Here is an 18,904-nt window from a genome sequence, read left to right on the forward strand (position 1 = left end):
AAATTGACAATCTATCATCAAAATTGAAAGAGCTAGAGGAGCAAGATCAAAAAAACTCAAAAGCAAGTAGAAGAAATAACTAAGATCAGAGCAGAACTGAAGGAGATAGAGACACAAAAAACCATTTAAAAAAATCAATAAATCCAGGAGCTGGTTTTTTGAAAAGATCAACAAAATAGACTGCTAGCTAAACTAATAAAAAGAGAGAAGAATTGATTAGATGCAATAAAAAAAGATAAAGAGGAGATCACCACCAATTCCTCAGAACAAACTACCGTCAGAGATTACTACAAACAACTCTATGCACATAAACCAGTAAATCTGGAAGAAATAGATAAATTCCTGGAAACTTGCACACTCCCAAGACTAAGCCAAGAAGAAGTTGAAACCCTGAATAGACCAATAACAAGGTCTAAAGTCAAGGCAGCAATTAATAGCCTACTGACCAAAAAAAGTCCAGGTCCAGATGGGTTCACAGTCGAATTCTACCAGACATATAAAGAGGAGCTGGTACTATTCCTGTTAAAACTATTCCAAACAATAGAAAAAGAGGGACTCCTCCCTAACTCTTTCTATGAGACCAACATCATCCTGATACCAAAAATCTGGCAGAGACACAACTGAAAAAGAAAACTACAGGCCAATATCCAAGATGAACATTGATGCAAAAATCTCCAATAAAATACTGGCAAAATCCAACAGCACATCAAAAAGCTTATCCACCAAGATCAAGTAGGTTCGTCTTGGGGATGCAAGGCTGGTTGAATATATGCAAGTCTATAAACATAATTCACCACATAAACAGAACCAGGACAAAAACCACGATTATCTCAATAGATGCAGAGAAGGCCTTTGATAACATTCAACAGCCCTTTATCCTAAAAACTCTCAATAAACTAGGTATCAGTGGAACGTATCTCAAAACAATAAAAGCTATTTATGACAAACCCACAGCTAATATCATACTGAATGAGCAAAAATTAGAAGCATTCCCTTTAAAAACTGGCACTAGTCAAGGATACCCTCGCTCACCACTCCTATTCAATGTAGTATTGGAACTTCTAGCCAGAGCAATTAGGCAAGAAAAAGAAATAAAGGGCATTCAGTTGGGAAAAGAAGAAGTCAAATTGTCTCCATTTGCAGACGACATGATTGTACATTTAGAAGACCCCATCATCTTAGCCCAAAACCTCCATAAGCTGATAAGCAACTTCAGCAAAGTCTCAGGATACAAAATCAATGTGCAGAAATCACAAGCATTCCTATACACCAGTAACAGACAGAGAGCCAAATCATGAGTGAACTCCCATTTACAGTTGCTACAAAGAGAATAAAATAAGTAGGAATGAAACTAACAAAGGAGGTAAAAGATCTTTTCAAGGAGAACTACAAAAAACTGATCAAGGAGATAAGTGGAAAAAACATTCCATCATCATGGTTAGGAAGAATCGATATTGTGAAAATGGCTATACTGCCCAAAGTAATTTATAGATTCAATGCTGTCCCCATAAAGCTACCATTGACCCTCTTCACAGAACTGGAAAAAACCACCTTAAACTTCATACGGAAGCAAGAGAGAGCCCGCATAGCCAAGACAATCCTAAGCAAAAAGAACAAAGCTGGAGGCATCATGCTACCTGACTTCAAACTATACTACCAGGCTACAGTAATCTAAACAGCATGGTACTGTACCAAAACAGAGATACAGACCAATGGAACAGAACAGAGGCCTCAGAACCAATGCCACACATCTACAGCCATCTGATCTTTGATAAACCGGACTCGAGCAATGGGGAAAGGATTCCCTGTTTAATAAATGGCATTGGGAAAACTGGCTAGCCATATGCAGGAAGCTGAAACTGGACCCTTTCCTGACACCTTACACTAAAATTAACTCCAGATGGATTAGATTTAAACATAAGAACTAACACCATAAAAACCCTAGAAGAAAACCAAGGCAAAACCATTCAGGACATTGGCACAGGCAAGGACTTCATGACTAAAACACCAAAAGCAATGGCAACAAAAGCCAAAATAGACAAATGGGATCTAATTAAACTGAAGAGCTTCTGCACAGCAGAAGAAACAATCATTAGAGTAAACTGGCAACCAAAAGAATGGGAAAAAATTTTTCGCAATCTGCCCATCAGACAAAGGGCTAATATCTAGAACCTACAAAGAACTAAAGCAGATTTACAAGAAAAAAACAAACCCATTCAAAAGTGGGCAAAGGATACGAACAGACACTTTTCAAAAGAAGACAAATATGCGGCCAACAACCATATGAAAAAATGCTCATCATCACTGGTCATTAGAGAAATGCAAATCAAAACCACATTGAGATACCATCTCATGCCAGTTAGAATGGCGATCATTAAAAAATATGGAGACAACAGATGCTGGAGAGGATGTGGAGAAATAGGAACACTTTTACACTGTTGGTGAGAGTGTAAATTACTTCAACCATTGTGGAAGACAGTGTGGCAATTCCTCAAGGATCTAGAAACAGAAATTCCATTTGACCCAGCAATCCCATTACTGGGTATATACCCAAAAGATTATAAATTGTTCTATTATAAAGACACATGCACACATATATTCACTGCGGTGCTGTTTACAATAGCAAAGACTTGGAACCAACCCTAATGCCCACTGATGATAGACTGGACAGGGAAAATGTGGCACATATACACCATGGAATACTATGCAGCCATAAAAAATGGTGAGTTTGTGTCCTTTGTAGAGACATGGATGAACCTAGAAACCATCATTCTCAGCAAACTGACACAAGAACAGAAAACAAACACTGCATGTTTTCACTCATAGATGAGTGATGAACAATGAGAACACTTGGGCACAGGGAAGGGAACAACACTCACAGGGCTAGTGGTTGGGGTGGAGGGGAGGGAAGGGGAGAAGAGGGACAGTGGGGGAGGGCAGGGAGGATGGGGAGGGATAACACTGGGAGAAATGCTTGATGTAGGCAACAGGGGTGGGGCGGGGGGTGGAGACAGCGAATCACCATGGCATGTATGTACCTATGCAACAATCCTGCAGGATGCAGGATGTGCACATGTACCTCAGAGCCCAAATACAATTAAAAAAAATGTAATGAATGAAGTGAAACCAAATGTTCAAAAGAACAAAATAAATAAATGTCTGGTGATTCAAGAAAAGGCTAAAATAAAGTATATGAGTTACATGGACACCAGATCAAAATGAGTTCATGCAGAAAGTTTCTATTTAGTATACACAAACAAGATACAAATCCAGACTGAGGTCTGCAGTTTGATTAGCCACGGTTCTGAACTGAAAGTGCAAAAGCCTAAGTTCTGATCCCTGATCTGCTACTTGAAAGCTACGAGACTTCAGGCAAATCTTTGAACCTCTTTTGGTCTTAGAGGTGTCGGAATGGATGGTCCCTATTATTACTTTGATCTAGCTTCCTTTTCAACTTTAAAATTATAAGATCCCATGAAATGAAAATGCAAAGGTACAACATTACCATGTTATTGTAATCAGATGGGTCATATGTGCTCTGCTTAAAAATTCTGTAGAGTTCCATAAATTCTTCACTCATCTCATGGACTTGTCCATTTAAAATTGCTCCCTTGGTACCACCGAATTCCAGTCTTTCCAGCTTTTCAAATTCCAATGTGGTAACAAATATATCCTTTGTAAAAAACACAGTACAGTCAAGACCTTTCCACTACATTGAGCAGAAAAATAATATTTTAAAGTTTCAAATCAAGAGCATTTTCACATATTCAAAATCGATGAGTCAATGGACACTTACATGACAAAATAATTATTAATTATTTAATTAAACAAAGTCATTGCTAATTTTTAAGCTTACTTTCCTATTTTTATATTTATTAAAAGTGAACTCTCACTGGCCAGGCGCAGTGGCTCACACTTGTAATCCTAGCACTGTGGGAGGCCAAGGCAGGAAGACTACTTGAGCCCAGGAGTTCAAAACCAACCTGCAACAAGGCAAGACCCTGTCCCTACAAAACATGAAAAAGTTAACTAGGCATGGTGGCATGCACCTGTAGTCCCAGCTACTTGGGAAGTTGATGTGGGAGGATCACTTGAGCCCAGGAGGTCAAGGCTGCAGTGAGCTATGTTCATACCACTGCACTTCAGCCTAGGTGACAGTATGAGACCCTGTCTCTTAAAAAAAGAAAGAAAGAAAAGAAAGAAAACTATCTCTCAGTATAAGCAACCTCGAATTCACTGTAGCTAGACATATAACTCCCCCAATTTTATATCCTCCTAAACATGTCAGATCCCCAGGTAGTATCCAAAACTCCTATTTTCATCACCCCATACTTTGTGGTGAGTCAGTTGCTTTATCGAAAGTGAGCTCAGGAGAGTGTTAATGAAGGGATATGTAAGCTGCCCTTCATTAGGTATTTCACATTCAGAGACATAGAAGGCATTCAGCCTCATTTAAGTGATTATAAGAATTCTCAAGACATAAAGCTCTAATTTTGAATGGAATAAAACAAATCTTATATCAATGACAAAGTCCAAAATTCTTAGCGCTTTACAAAGAATATAAGGCAGTGTCATCAATTTAAACTTAAAAAAAAAAAAATCTTAGCCAGTAGGCACCATACAAGTGTAAGAGTGTGTGTGTTTAATTGTTGGTTTTAAGGTATTTGAAAATTTTTATACGGAGTGCATATTTCAATGTTTTGTTTTTTTTACCAATAGTTTTAATATTTTTGTAGTATAGCATATATTCATATGCTAAAAATTAGTGTGATAATTTAAATTATCCAATGGGTTTTAGGGTATGAAATACCAATTTTAAGCATTAAGCATATAAAATAAAAAGTGGATTCATTTACAGAGCATTAGTTTACTGCTTCCTGATTTACAGCTCCCTTCCAGAGGATTAGTAAATCCTAAGTCAAGAGTCACTGATATATAAAAAGATTTACTTATACTCAGTGTAATAACAGAATCAAAAATGAACTTTAAAAAATTCAAATTAAAGCTTTAAAAACCACCCTTGTATCATCATAGCATTGGCCTGCTGAGCTCTTGATGAGAAACACTGAAAGAGAAACTCCACCTATGACATAAACTGTTCCATGAATCATGTGAAAAGCTGCCAGCTTTTTGAATCCACCTTCAACATGAATAAATAAAATAAAAAAATAAATACCTCTATTTTCATTAAACGATCAAGAAATTTGTCAAATCTGCAAAACACCAGATGAGACTGGAAATCCCACAGTCTCAGCTTCTTACTTCCCATAAAATAGCTTGCCAATTTTTTCCTATAGTTGAAAAAGGAGTTTTTGAAAGTCTGTAAGATGTTAACAGCCACCTGAACCTTTTCCAGTGACTCTTCTTTTTCTCCCTTCAAAAGGTCCTCAGGTGAAAGGTAAGCTATTGCCTACGATTTAATGAAAGGGAACAATGATCAAAATTGTGTGTAATAGTTTTTCCCTGTAACAGTCTCGTTTCAAAGAATTATTTTTACATGCCAATATCTAAATTTGGGCCAGCAATGGTGAGAGAAAGAAAGCACAGACTCTAGAAATTCAGCTAGTTGGACTTCAATAGCATACTTGTATACATTAGAGTTATATGGAGAAGACCTTTTATTTCTGGAGTTTTACATTCTAGCAATGACTAAATTGTTGCTAAGCCTCATTATATGACAACTGTCGTGGAATTTGCATAAGTGTGCCTGCCAGCAAATATTCTGAACAATCATTTTCTCATATAAAGAATACATAAGCCAGCCAAGGAAATCTATCAGAACATGAATTTTTAAAATATGCTCACTTTACCTAGTAGTTCAGGGTCACTTGCAAAGAGAAAGAGTGGATTAGTAGTGTACAACAGTGGAAATTCCTTCAGGTTAGCACACTTCTCTTCTGGGGGGCTTAAGTATAGGACATACAATCTAGCTAACATGTGCCATATGAGCTAGTTTTGAATACCGGGAAAGAAAGAGAAGAGAAGGAAAAAATAAAAAGAAAGGACTAGAAGATCCATGTAGCACTGGTCAAACTCTGATGGGACCATCCAACACTCCCAATTTCTTCTCTCTTCACATTTGGGATAAACATTCAGAATTCCCTTCTTCAAGGACCAAGAGCCTCTGCATTCTGAAGGTTCTTTTGCATGCTTCCTTTTCCTGATGCCTCTTAACCTCATATAAATTATAGGTTTAGTTTGTGTGCCTTCAAGTTTGTGGACGCTTAGAAAGTTTTTCAAGATGTCAATGGAGAATGTAATGAAAGCCCTCAGTTCAAAATAGCAGAGGGAAGTACTTCTTCCCTAAATGTACTCATATGACCTTCCATTTCCCATTAATGAAAACAGTTTTATATGCAATATAGATTCTGTGCCACGAATTTGTAAAGCCATAAGAAAATCGAACTTTAGTGTCTAAAACCCCTACTGATTAGACTCCTTCCCAATCTATGCTCTTATTTCCCAGGTTAGATAGAAAATTAACCTCCACATGAGGGCTGCTATAATAGCAAGTAATTCAGGACAGTGAAGGAAACCATCAGGAATCCCTTAGCAATGTGAATTTCAAAACAGTAACAATTTGGCATGGCATAAGGTGTATTCCATTTACCTTTATCTCTATGTGTTCTTCAGAGTAAATGTGTTTTTTTTAGGAAGCTGAAAAATCTATGGCAACGACTCAATGTTTTGCTTGAGTGGCTCCTTGTTTCAGCAGCTCCCCGTTACCTAATTACCTGCATTTAAGGTAATGTCCCTAGACCGAGCCATGTTTAATGTTTATTCCTGTGCTTCCTGGCTGGCCCTCACATAGATGAGACAATCATGACCAGCGAACCTCCTGTTCATACAGCCCACTGTCGGGTAAGGCCTCCTAAGACTTAACATTACTTAATATTAAGTACTTAAGTTATAGTACTTAATGTCCTAGATTAAAACACCCAGTCTGTCTCCTTGCATGGAGGCAGAGTGTGTGAGAGAAAAAGCATGACCTGAGGCAGAGGCTGGGGCTGGCTATGACCCTGCTAGAGGCCATGAACTACTTTTGTGATAGTAGCTAAGTTGTCTCAGAGGATCTATTTCCTTAGCTGAAAAATTAGGGAAATGAATTAGGTGAACCTCAAAATCCCTTTTAGCTTGTAAACTCTAAATTCTTTTCTAACTGTTACACTACCCGCTCTGGAACATGCCAACCACACCAGCTTTATCATCTCATACTTAATGGTACCAGCACAATCAATCAAGAAGCCATGGGAATTAGGATGAACTTGTACCACTTCAGAGGTCTTATTAACTAAAATACTGCTAATCAACTTATTTATCAATAACCTAATGATCAATTAGCAAATTTACAAATGATATTGTTAGTTGGAGGCTTGTTTCCCTGCTGCTGCTTCTCTATTTTTTGCATGTGTTTTTATGCACTGTTATTTTAGCTCAGTCCTGACACCTCTACTCCCCACTCCACTACTCAGACTTAAACTTGTCCTCACTTAGGATCTTACAGGTGACAATGTCTACAATAGAATACACCAAGCCAGGGAATAGACAGGTGGTGGCTAGAGTGATGATGACACACCAGGACCAGGGAGCAGAGTCAGGTTACCAGAGAAGAAAGTCAAGGCATTAAGACCCCATTACCAAAGCCTGTGCTAGCATGCAGGGTGAACAGATGATACCTTTTATATGTCTGGCCTAAATGATGATGTTAATGGTCACCACTAAAAAAAAACAAGACAAAAGAAATACATTTGCTTTTAAAGTAACAAAGGGTTTCTGACTCTGGCATTCCAGTCATAGGGTGAGGCAGATAACGAAACTGAGTGAAGTGGATCAGAAACAACAGTAAACAGTGAAGGTCATGGTCACCTAGACAGCACCTGTTTCACCTAAAGGGGCATCTGAAGCTGTAGTCACTGGCTGCTCCAGTGGGGATGGCACAAACTGTGGCAAGGTCTCTGAGTTTTCAGTGGAGGCTGAAAAGCTGGCATTTAAATGAGATCTAACCAATTTAAGTATTAACAACAATTTTTAATTAAAAATATACAAAACAAAAACACTGCATTGATCTTTGGGCCAAATGAGCTGATAGCATCTTTAGCTTATGACCTCTAATATATAACATAGGAAGGGTTCAAATTCTCAAACAAGCTTGATCAATAAATTCATGAAAGCAAAGAACATGTAGGTGACAAGAGGAAATACAATTATAAAAACATAAAATGTGTAATCACACATATCATGCAAGGTACTAATTTAAAAACGTGTTACCACTGGATACCCAATAAATGACCCCAAACATTTTTAAAGATGGCAATGCTCAAAGTTGACAGGTCATAATAAAACCTTTTACACGTAGATAATAACAATGCAATTGATGTAACCTTTTAGAAAATAATTTGCAAGTATTTCTCAAAAGCCCTGAAAAGATTATACCCTTATAGGAATTTATAGTAAGCCAATTATTCAAGTCAAAAGAAGGGATCTTTGTATAGTTTTCTGCATGTTGTTTATAATCAAGGAGGCTGGAAGCAACTTAAATATACAGTAACAAAATCATCTTTCAGGAAGTTACTAAAAATTGTATGTATGATAAAATGTATAAATATATCTAAGTTTGGGAGGAAGGAAAAATAAAAAATGCTAAATAATAGGATGATAAAACCGTAGGACCATTTCCATTGTTCCAACATTATGCAATGAAAATATATCATTAGCATACCATGTATAAGGCCACATTTAGAAATAAAACAACTTGTTTTAAAATATGGAACATGGTAGAATGGGTAAAAACTCTATTGACTCACTGGGGTGAAGAATTACTTATCTTCTCTGGGCTTCAGTTTTTTAATTAGAAAATGAAGCTACTAATAATACCTATGTCATAGTGTTGCTACGAGGATTTAACTTTTGAATTTTTGTAAAGGGCTTGGGAAAGCTTCTGAACAAAGAAACTACTACATAGTGTTTGTTAAACAACTATACGAAAGTAGTAAAATTGGGGAGTGGGGGTTAGTGTTTCAGGGAACCAGCTATGGAAATTGGCTAATTGCTAATTTTTGACTCCTAACATGTTGGGCATATTTACCACAAAGTCTGAAATCTGCCATTTATAAAATCAAAGAAATCAGGTCAATGAAACCTTTGGACAGAAACCAGAACTAAGGAACAAGAGAGGCTGCATTATTTTATCGGGAGCTTGGCAGACTCTGGCTGTTGATACTGAGTAGAGGCCAGGGATGAGAAGTTTACAGGCTTACAGCAACCAGGACTTAAAACAAGTCACCTATGCCAACAAATGGTGTCCTCTGTGATTTAAACATTAACAAGGATTTGCAGTGAGATAGTTTCAATTATTCTCAAAATGAGAAATAGGTCACTAAAAAGAAGTTTGGGGGAAGTGGTGGTTATAGTTTTTGGCCCTGCAACAGGGATTGTGGTGTTTTACATAGAGACCCAAGCCATCATGAGAACCTGCTTAACAAGAGTTTTAAAAAGAGACCTAAGCCCAGGGAACCTGCTTAATAAAAGAGTAAAGCTGAGTTTGCACAACAGAGAAACAGAAATTGAACAAAACCAGAGGAGATGGTGGTAAAATATAGCAAGGAATCCACCTGATGTTATCGCCTACCAAGAGCTGCAACTAGCCTGTAAGTTGATAGTTTGGGTAGAAGAACAAAAGGCAACTAACATTTACTAAGCCTCGATTTAATACCAAGCACTACACAGGGCATTTCACTCAGGTTATTTTTTTAATCCTCACAATAGCCGTGGACTAGGCATTATCCCCACTGACAGATGTGGAAACTCAGGAGTAATTTAACCTCCCTTAATTGGGTCAATTAGATTTGAATCCAGGTTGCTCTGGGTCCAAAGCCTTTCCCACACACCACTCCATCTTTTCAGAATCAGAGAGAGAGAAGAAAAATATTAACAACACAATCTCATACTCCAGAAACTCTAAGCTGCAAGTCTGCAGACCTGTCCTCTGGTCTGGCTTTCCTTCTAACTTCTCTGGGAAATTGGGCAAATAACATCATTTTTCAAGTCTCAGTAAGTCTCAGTTAATTCATTTGAAAAATATTTGAATTGTGTCCCTTCAAACCGATGTATTAAAAGACTAACTCCCAAAGTGACCATATCTGGATATAAGCTCTTTAGGAGGTAACTGTGATTAAATGAGGTTATAAAGATGGGACCTTAATCCAACAGGACTATGGTCTTCTAAGAGGAAGACGGCCAAGTGAGGACACCATGAGAAGGCAGCCAGTCACCAGCAAGCCAGGAAGAGGGCCCTCACCAGAACCTGAGCATGCTGGCATTCTTATCTCAGACTTTCAGCTTCTAGAACCATGAGAAAATAAATTTCTGACGTCTAACCTACCCAGTTCATAGTATTTTGCTATGGTGGCCTGAGCAGACTAAGACACACCTCCCAATAAGAACCAATGGATTATGTAGAACCCAAGTATTCTTTAGCTCTCATATTATGTAATATCCTCTGGAACTGTGGACATGGAAGAATCCACATTAACATAGACAGGATGAGGACACAGAGGGAGGTGGTCCTTTTTTTTTTTTAAATAACATTTTGCAGGTTGAGTAAGGAATAGAGAAACAATTATAGTAGAGATTTTAAAAGATTAACAATGAATCAGAATTCTTTCCAATACCATTCTACTACTATTTTTTTTTAGGACTTTCTTTTTGCCAGATGCTCTTAACTTACCACACTTTCCAAAAGTCTTTTATCAGCCAGTGTTTCTGTGAAAACTGAAGGGAAGGCTACAAAGAAATACTGTACATGCCTGTCTTTTACTGGAAGCTGGCTTAAAGCTTTTTGAAGAAGGTACAGATATTAAACAAAACCCAGCAACAACTAGTCCTTTGATTGTATCTGACTTATTTTCACAGCTTCCTGCCATTTAGGATTAAAAATGTACCCAGCCTTTGTTACCATAAATGTCCTTTCTGAAAAAAAAAGAAAAATGGTGTCCTTACCGTGTACTAGATTATTCTTCACTAGTCTAGTAAAACCTACCTCACAGCATCGATTCTTATTGTTCCTGTTTTTTGATGCTTCATACCTGGTTAATGAAGAGATTACAAAACTCTTGCAATAAAACTATAACCCGAGTAGGGGTATTATAAAACTTGGAATGACTCCATATCAGACAGATGGTATGAAATAATGGAGCGATTAATACACGGGTCTGTGGGAATTCCGTCTCCTGGAGACATTGGATGTGTCTCCTCAGAGGTCTCAGGTAAAGTTCCACATCTTGGGCTTCGAGGAGGGCTGAAAGCAAAGAACCATCATTAATGTGATTCCATCTTTTCTTTTTCTAAATTCACTTTACATGTAAGAGAGAGCCATAGAAAACAACATGGCCACACTTAAATGTTGTCATAGTTCCCTTTATATTACTTAACCTACAATCTACACATGAGCAATTTGGAAGACTTTAGACACTGTCCATCTGTAACTCAGTCATTTGGGAGAACAATGATCTAGCTACCCACATAGCATAAATCAATCATGGGAAAACCCAAGGGGAAAATACCCCTGGAGTCTAAAGAAATTTCCTCAACCCCATGGAAACTATGAGAATAAAACCTCTCTGCAATGTTGTCACTTTATGGTTTGGATTACAAACTTCATCACTAGAATGTTAATTCCTTCTAGGAACTTGGTATGAGCACATTAAATTGTTTACTGTCTCATTCCAGTTTCCTATGAGAGTAGCTCATGCAATGACTGAGGAAAAAAATACATCATTAATAAAGTTTTATCTTAAAATTGTTAAGTATGGTGATCAAAGTATTTTGAAACTCCGCAGAGGTGAGGTTGTACAACATCATGAATGCACTAACACTTGAATGAATTATACACTTTAAAATTAATTTTGTTATGTAAATTTTATTTTAATAAAAAATGTTAAGCATGGTAAAGAAATACTTTTTGAAAATGCTATAGAGAGCCAGGTATAGTGGTTCATGCCTGTAATCCTAGCACTTTGGGAGGATTAATTGAGTCCAGGAGTTCGAAACCGCCCTGGGCAACATAGCAAGACCCCATCTCTACAAAACACTTAAAAATTAGCTGGACATGGTGGCAAGCACCTGTGGCCCCAGTTCCTCAGGAGACTGAGGTGGAAGGATCACTTGAGCCTGGGAGGTCAAGGCTGCAGTGAGCCATGATCATACCACTGCACTCCAGCCTGGGCAACACAGCGAGACTGTCTCCAAAAAACAAAAAGGAAAAAACACAAAGAAAATGCTATAGATATGAATAAATATTTACATATTCGATAACTCTCATTAATGACTGCGTAATCGAATCCAAAATTTTAACTTGCTTAGCACTGGTCCTTTTAATATACCTTAAATGGATCTCCATGAGACTCCATTTTGTTCCCAAGACTACAAATTCCCTTGACTAATTGAGAACAGATTTTATTATCAAAGTAGGGAACAAAGTCAAGTAAATTCTAGCTCTTGGTGTTAACCCAAAAGACTTGTGTCAAAAACAAAAACAAAAAAAAACCCTGCTGAATTTTGTCACCAGGAGTCAGGGATGCACGCAGCCACTTGATGTGTAACCAATTAATCTGTCTATGTAACAATAAAGTCCTGAGAAGAAAGAGAATGTTCAGGAATTATTTTCTTTCCAGATGTACTCATATTTTGAAATTGGTATTTTTGTCAATGTTTATGTCAAAATAAATGTGTTTAGTGGCAAGTGCCCTTAAATATTAAATATCCTTAAAATGTGATCAGCATGTCTGGTGACTTCACAATGCCTGAAGTATGTCTGTAAGAAGAGCTTTCTTCCTCCAACTTGACCACGGGATTGAGCCACTCATTCTACTGAGAACTGGTTTTCTCCTGAATCTCCAGGCCACACACACATAAGGCTCAGAGGATCCCTGGGATTCATTCCTGTAGCAGCTGTATCCAGAGAAAATTTTAATCCTATGCTAACACAGAAAAAAAAAAATGCCCAGAACTTCTATTTATTAAAGCATACTTACTATGTGCCCAGTACCTTGTATAATGTATATGCTGTCCCTAACTCAGTGGTTCTCGACCAGGAGAGATCTTGCCCCCAGGGGACATTTGGCCATGTCTGGAGACATTTATGATCATTACAACAGAGATGGGGCCAGCAGGTAAAGGCCAGAGATACTGCTAAACATCCTACAACATGTAACATGGCCTCCCACAACAAAAAATTATCTAACCCAAACTGTTGACTGCGACAAGATTGAGAAATACTAAATCCACATAGCAATTCTTCAAGGAAGGTGTTAACAGGCCAATTTGGCCATTGAAAAAGCAGAGGCTTAGCAAGTTTAAAATGCTCAGTAAGCGGAGTTGGGACAGGAATTCAGATCTTACAGAGCGCCTACTGCGTATATTCCTCCTTGTGCCTTCTTTTTAAACAGAATCCATGCAGAAAACCCTAGAGATGTATTAAAACATTTTTGAGGTAAATTTTAAGTATTTCCTAACTTTCCAAATGTCACATAGGAAAAAAATAAAAAGAACCTTTTTAATGTTAGAAACTAAAAAAGTTACTTGTCCATATTATCTCTAATTATATTATTTAAAACCTCAATATCATGTATATCCAGAAGTAAATGCTTATACATGCACAAAGGAACATGAACAGAAATCAAGAAACTCAGCAGGGCTGTCACCTCTGGGTGGGGCTGAAACTAGAGAGTGAGAGAATAAGGATGGTGAGAAGACTTTCAACTGGGTATCACTTTACGATTCCTGGTTGTAACAACATGCATGCATTGTCTATTCAAAATTCAACAAACAAACCCTCCACTCCATACATTTAATCTTCACCAAAACTTCAACGATGGCTTTGAGTGTTTGCAATCTAAATAACTGTTAGATATCAAGCACACTCAGAGAGCTGAACTGGTGAATAACTAGACTTATCATAGCCCAATCTGTTGATTGGAAAACCTCTATTCAGAGGTTTTTTTTTTCCTCTGCTAAATACTGAAGGCCTTACTCCTCCACAAACATTCTAATTAAAACTTCAATCTGGAGCCACTTTGGCGGTATCTACTATATACCAGATAAACTAAAAGTAGTTTAGTATGGGCGAAGAATAAAGTCCAAAGGGTGAGATGAATATATCATTAGAAGAGCCAAAAGCAATCACTCCACAAACATGGCGCAAAGGTAAACGTCAAGGCCAAGCAAGCAGGGGCAGGATCATAAGCAGATGATGATACTGATGCCAGGTTGAGTAACAAGAGTCTTACCATTTTCCACAGCCAGAAAAATGTCCTTCAGAGTAGGAAAATAGCTGCTTTGTTTAGTTTTCAGGATCTTAGCCATTTTGAGCACAATAGGTGCCTGAAGCTAAGTTAAAAGGGGTGGGGGGGGAGATAACTTTAATAAATATAAACTTGATTACTAAATACATGCATTCTGTAATAAAATACTGAAATTCTATTTCACTTACAAGCGATACAGTATTTAACATTCAAAGGTGTATCTGGTTTCAACTTGAAAATTATTTTTTAAAAATACATTTTTCTCTTAGGCTTGTATTTTATTTTGCATTTTAGGTTTTTAATTTAAATTTTTAAAGTCAATTTATATATTATTAGATGTGACAGTTGCGTGTCAACTTGATTGGATTGAAGGATGCAAAATATTATTCCTGGATGTGTCTGTGAGGTGTTGCCAAAGGAGATTAATATTTGAGTCAATGGGCTGGGCGAGGCATACCCATCCTCTGGCCAACCTGGATGCGCACCACCTAATCAGCTGCCAGTGAGGCTAGAATAAAATGGGCAAGAGAAGATGGAGGAGCAGACGTGCTCAGTCTTCTGGCCTACATCTTTCTCCCGTGCTGGATGCTTCCTGCCCTTGAACATCAGACTTCAGCTTTTGGAGTCTTGGACTACAGCAGTGGTTTGCCACGGGCTCTTGGGCCTTTGACCACAGCCTGAAGGCTGTCCTGTCAGCTTCCCTACTTTTGAGGTTTTGGGACTCAGACTAATCCACAACTGGCTTCCTTACTCCCCAACTTACAGACGACCTATTGTGGGATTTTACCTTGTGATCATGTGAATCAATTCTCCCTGATAAACTCCCTTTATACATACACGTAACCTATTAGTTCTGTTCATCTAGAGAACCTAGTACATTATATATGTAAAATATTAATTTTTCCATATAAAATTTCTGTTTCAGAAAATCTTCAAAAGACATGTAAATGGACGTCTTCACTTTTAGAACCTTAAGTAAGTAATTTGTATGGCAAGCACCCAGCAGAGGAACCAAAGTTAGTTCTTCCAAAGCTGTGTCTCTCTACCAAGCAAGAATTTATTCCTTCCCAAATCAATTAAATTGACTAATTAAATTTTCCAGTCTTCAACATTTCCCTGGGAAAGTACTCCTCTTCCAGGGGAGCCCAATGTTTCCAACCATCTCAAATGCTGTCAAAATATTCTGGTAAAGACAAAGTTACTTTAAATTAATGTCAAAAGTACCTGCCATACATACAGAACTCTGGAATAAGAAAAGAAGGCAGACCAGTAAATCAGGCAAAGACAGTGTGTTAAATCTTTAAAACTATGGGTCATTGCTGCTCAGGAGACTTGCTAATTTAACTTGCAATTTCTAGGGCTATCTACTTACTTGATCATAAATGCATGACAGATTTTCTCTCCTCATCATCCAGAAATCTAGCTCTTCTTGAGGAGTCAAGTGAAGACCATTCAACAAAGGCTGCACTGAATCTTTTTCTATAACTTCTTGGATTTGATGCGACCATTTAATAACCACAGATTCAATTGCATGAAGTATTATCCTTTCATTTGACTGTGGCCTACAAACATTAAAATAACAAAATAATTCAAAGATGAATCATTTTATCCAAACAAAGACAGGAATTTTAATAGTTATTCCATACATCCATAAACTAGTTTTCTAAAAATAAATTCTTCAAAATCCGTTATTTTTATGGTCCTGATCTGAGTTGTGAGGTTATGTTATTCTTCACTGACATGTCTCTAACCTTAAATGTTGTTAAAGAATTATCATATCCTCAAAAACCATTTTACTAAAGTGACATTGTTATTGACATCACAGCAATTGCTACAGTTTGCTTATTGTGCAATTTGCTTTTTAAAAGCATACTTTGAAAGGAAATAATACACGTTTCTGTACTTATTTTAAAAATACGATATAGTTGTAATTCTCTATTTTGCTAATGGGTTTGCTAGAGGTGTGATATTAAACGGGTAGGCTGACTTTCCATTTTATTTTATTATTTTATTTCATTTGCAGAGACAAGATCTCACTATGTTGCCCAGGCTAGTCTTGAACTCCTGGGCTCAAGTAACCCTCCCACTTCAGCCTCCAAAGTGCTGGGATTACAGGCATGAGCCACCACGCTGGCCTGGCTCTCCATTTTAATAGCCTATATATAGTGCATTGTTACGTACTTGTTCTCTGAATAATTCTGATCCAGGTTGATCTTTCCTGCAACAGTGGGAATTGGTAGAAGAGTTCTTCTAGACATTTTGCCCCTAAAAATATACATCTTATTTTTCATGACTTCTATGTGATATTCCATATCTCGTGAAGTAAAACAGGACCAGGACTTATGGTTGTTCTTATTAGAAATAATCGGCACTAAAATCTAGAGAAAGAGAAACATTGTTAAAAGCAGTGAAATTAATTTACAGACAGTGCATTCCTTCAAAGATTTTCGTCATAGAAAATTGGCAACAAAATCACCCAATTTCATAAATATCATCCAATGATACCAAATATACAAAGAGAGGACAAAGTCAGTGACCCATTAAGACTTAATCAATTAGACATAAATTCTGCCAAAGTGGAATTAGCATATTGGTTGTTCATTCATTTATCCATTTATCAAACATTTGTGGAGGTTCCCAATAACTCAAACACTGCATGAAATAGGCAGCCACGTCAAGCAAGTAAACTGCCCTTATGATGCAAACCGAGCATGCTGGCAGGCACATTAACGAAAACAATCTTTCTGAATCATATGGAAGCTAGAAGTAAATCAATCTTCTCAAGCCCTGTATGACATCCCAGCGGATTAAAGTTTGGATAGTCAGAAAGATGTTATTCAGCCACATGGACCGGAGGGACCATATTCAGAAATCCTCCTACCATTAAATGGGAAACATCAGTGAAACTATGTGAAAACTTGGAAACAGTGTTTTTTGTATTCCCAGAGCCTGGCATGTATTACATGATTAACAAGAGAACGCTGCATTAATGAAGCTGGTCTCTTGCCTTCCCTTCGAGTATCTATTCATTTTAAACATTTTTTTCATTTTTCTGATATATACAATCTGTCCAGTTTATAAACATTTTACTATAAAACTTGAATTAGCCACATGCTCAGAAAGTGTTTATTCTACCCTTGTAGAGTTTAGTTTGATGATACAATCTTCTAGTTAACTAAAAACAAGCTCAAAATTCACTTTCATTTTTGAATGGTGTTGAAACAAATGTCTCCAAATGTTATTATTCTTTTCCTACTTAGCACCCATTACATGTCAAACTGGTAATAGATTAGTACAAAATAGTCCCTGCCCTCAGTGAGCTCAGTAGTGAGGTCCTGGAATTATGACCCTCAAGGTAAGAACTGCCATGATTAGAGGTATGTCCAGGATGTATATGAAAACATGGGAGAAATACCTGCCTCTGGGAGAGAAGGGTATTGAGAAAGACTTGCTAGAAAAACCGTTACTTGGTTTGAATCTTTAAGATGAAAGAATAGGGCAAGGCAGGTGTTATGGTGTGAATACGTACCCTCCAAAAATTCGTATATTTAAATCCTAACCCCCAAAATGATGGTATTAGGAGGTGGAGTGTTTGGAAGGTGATTAGTCATCAGGGCCGAGTCCACATGAATAGGATTAGTGTCCTTATAAATAAGCCCAACGGAGCTTGTTCGCCCCTTCTACCGTGAGAAGACATAGCAAGAAGGGGCGGTCTGCAAACCACGAAGCAGCCCTCAGGTGCCTGAATTTACTACTGCCTTGATCTGGGACTTCCAGCTCCAGAACTATGAGAGATGAATGTCCAGTGTTAACACGCCACCAAGTCTGTGGTATTTTGTTATAGCAACCTGAACAGAGTAAGGACAGCAAGCATTCCAGAAATCAGAACACTGATAACATCATGGGGGTTCAAGGAGTATGGTGCTTGTAGGAAACCGCCAGTTTGACCATCTGGAAACAGAGCCAGCATCTCTAAGAGAAATAGCAACACTCAGGCTGTGAGGAAAGCAGAGGTAGTTTGTGAAGAACTTTACAAACAGGCTGAAGAGTTTAGGTTTATGCAAATTAACATAGGAATAGAAAACCCAAATACTGTATGATCTCACTTTTTTTTTTTTGTTTTGTTTTTGAGAAAGAGTCTTGCCCTGTCATTGACACTGAAGTGTAGTGGCAAGATCTCGGGTCACTGCCACCTCCATGTCTCCTGGGTTCAAGCGATTCTCCTGCCTCAGCCTCGCAAGTAGCTAGGATTACAAGCATGTGCCATCATGCCCAGTACTTTTTGTATTTTAATAGAGATGAGATTTTGCAACGTTGGCCAGGCTTGCCTTGAACTCCTGGCCTCATTATCCTGCCCACATTGACCTCCCAAAATGGTAGGACTACAGGTGTGAGTAACTGCACCCAGTCATACATGTCCTCACTTATATTAATAACTGGGAGCTCAACACTGAGTACACATGGATACAAGGAAAAGAACCACGGAGACACTGTGGCCTTCTTGAGGGTGGAGGGTGGGAGGAGGGTGAGGACTGAAGAACTACCTATCGGATACTATGCCGATTACCTGGTTAACAAATTCTATGTACACCAAACTCCCATGA

General features: G+C 37.8%; 1 protein-coding gene across 1 annotated transcript in view; it reads right to left on the reverse strand.

Annotated features, from left to right (window-relative positions):
• DNAH11 (dynein axonemal heavy chain 11) overlaps window positions 1-18,904 on the reverse strand; it is a 407,386-nt gene that overhangs the window by 369,798 nt on the left and 18,684 nt on the right. The window contains exons 3-8 of the mRNA XM_064380322.1: window positions 16,482-16,678; window positions 15,673-15,862; window positions 14,286-14,385; window positions 11,085-11,296; window positions 5,177-5,410; window positions 3,506-3,673 (exon numbers count right to left, since the gene is read on the reverse strand). Of these exons, the coding sequence (XP_064236392.1) occupies window positions 3,506-3,673; window positions 5,177-5,410; window positions 11,085-11,296; window positions 14,286-14,385; window positions 15,673-15,862; window positions 16,482-16,678 (1,101 nt within the window). The remainder of the gene's footprint in view (window positions 1-3,505; window positions 3,674-5,176; window positions 5,411-11,084; window positions 11,297-14,285; window positions 14,386-15,672; window positions 15,863-16,481; window positions 16,679-18,904) is intronic.

Source organism: Aotus nancymaae, unplaced genomic scaffold (genome assembly GCF_030222135.1).
Source record: "Aotus nancymaae isolate 86718 unplaced genomic scaffold, 86718_ANA_hifiasm-v0.15.2.pri h1tg000025l, whole genome shotgun sequence".
Classification (NCBI taxonomy): Eukaryota; Metazoa; Chordata; class Mammalia; order Primates; family Aotidae; genus Aotus; species Aotus nancymaae.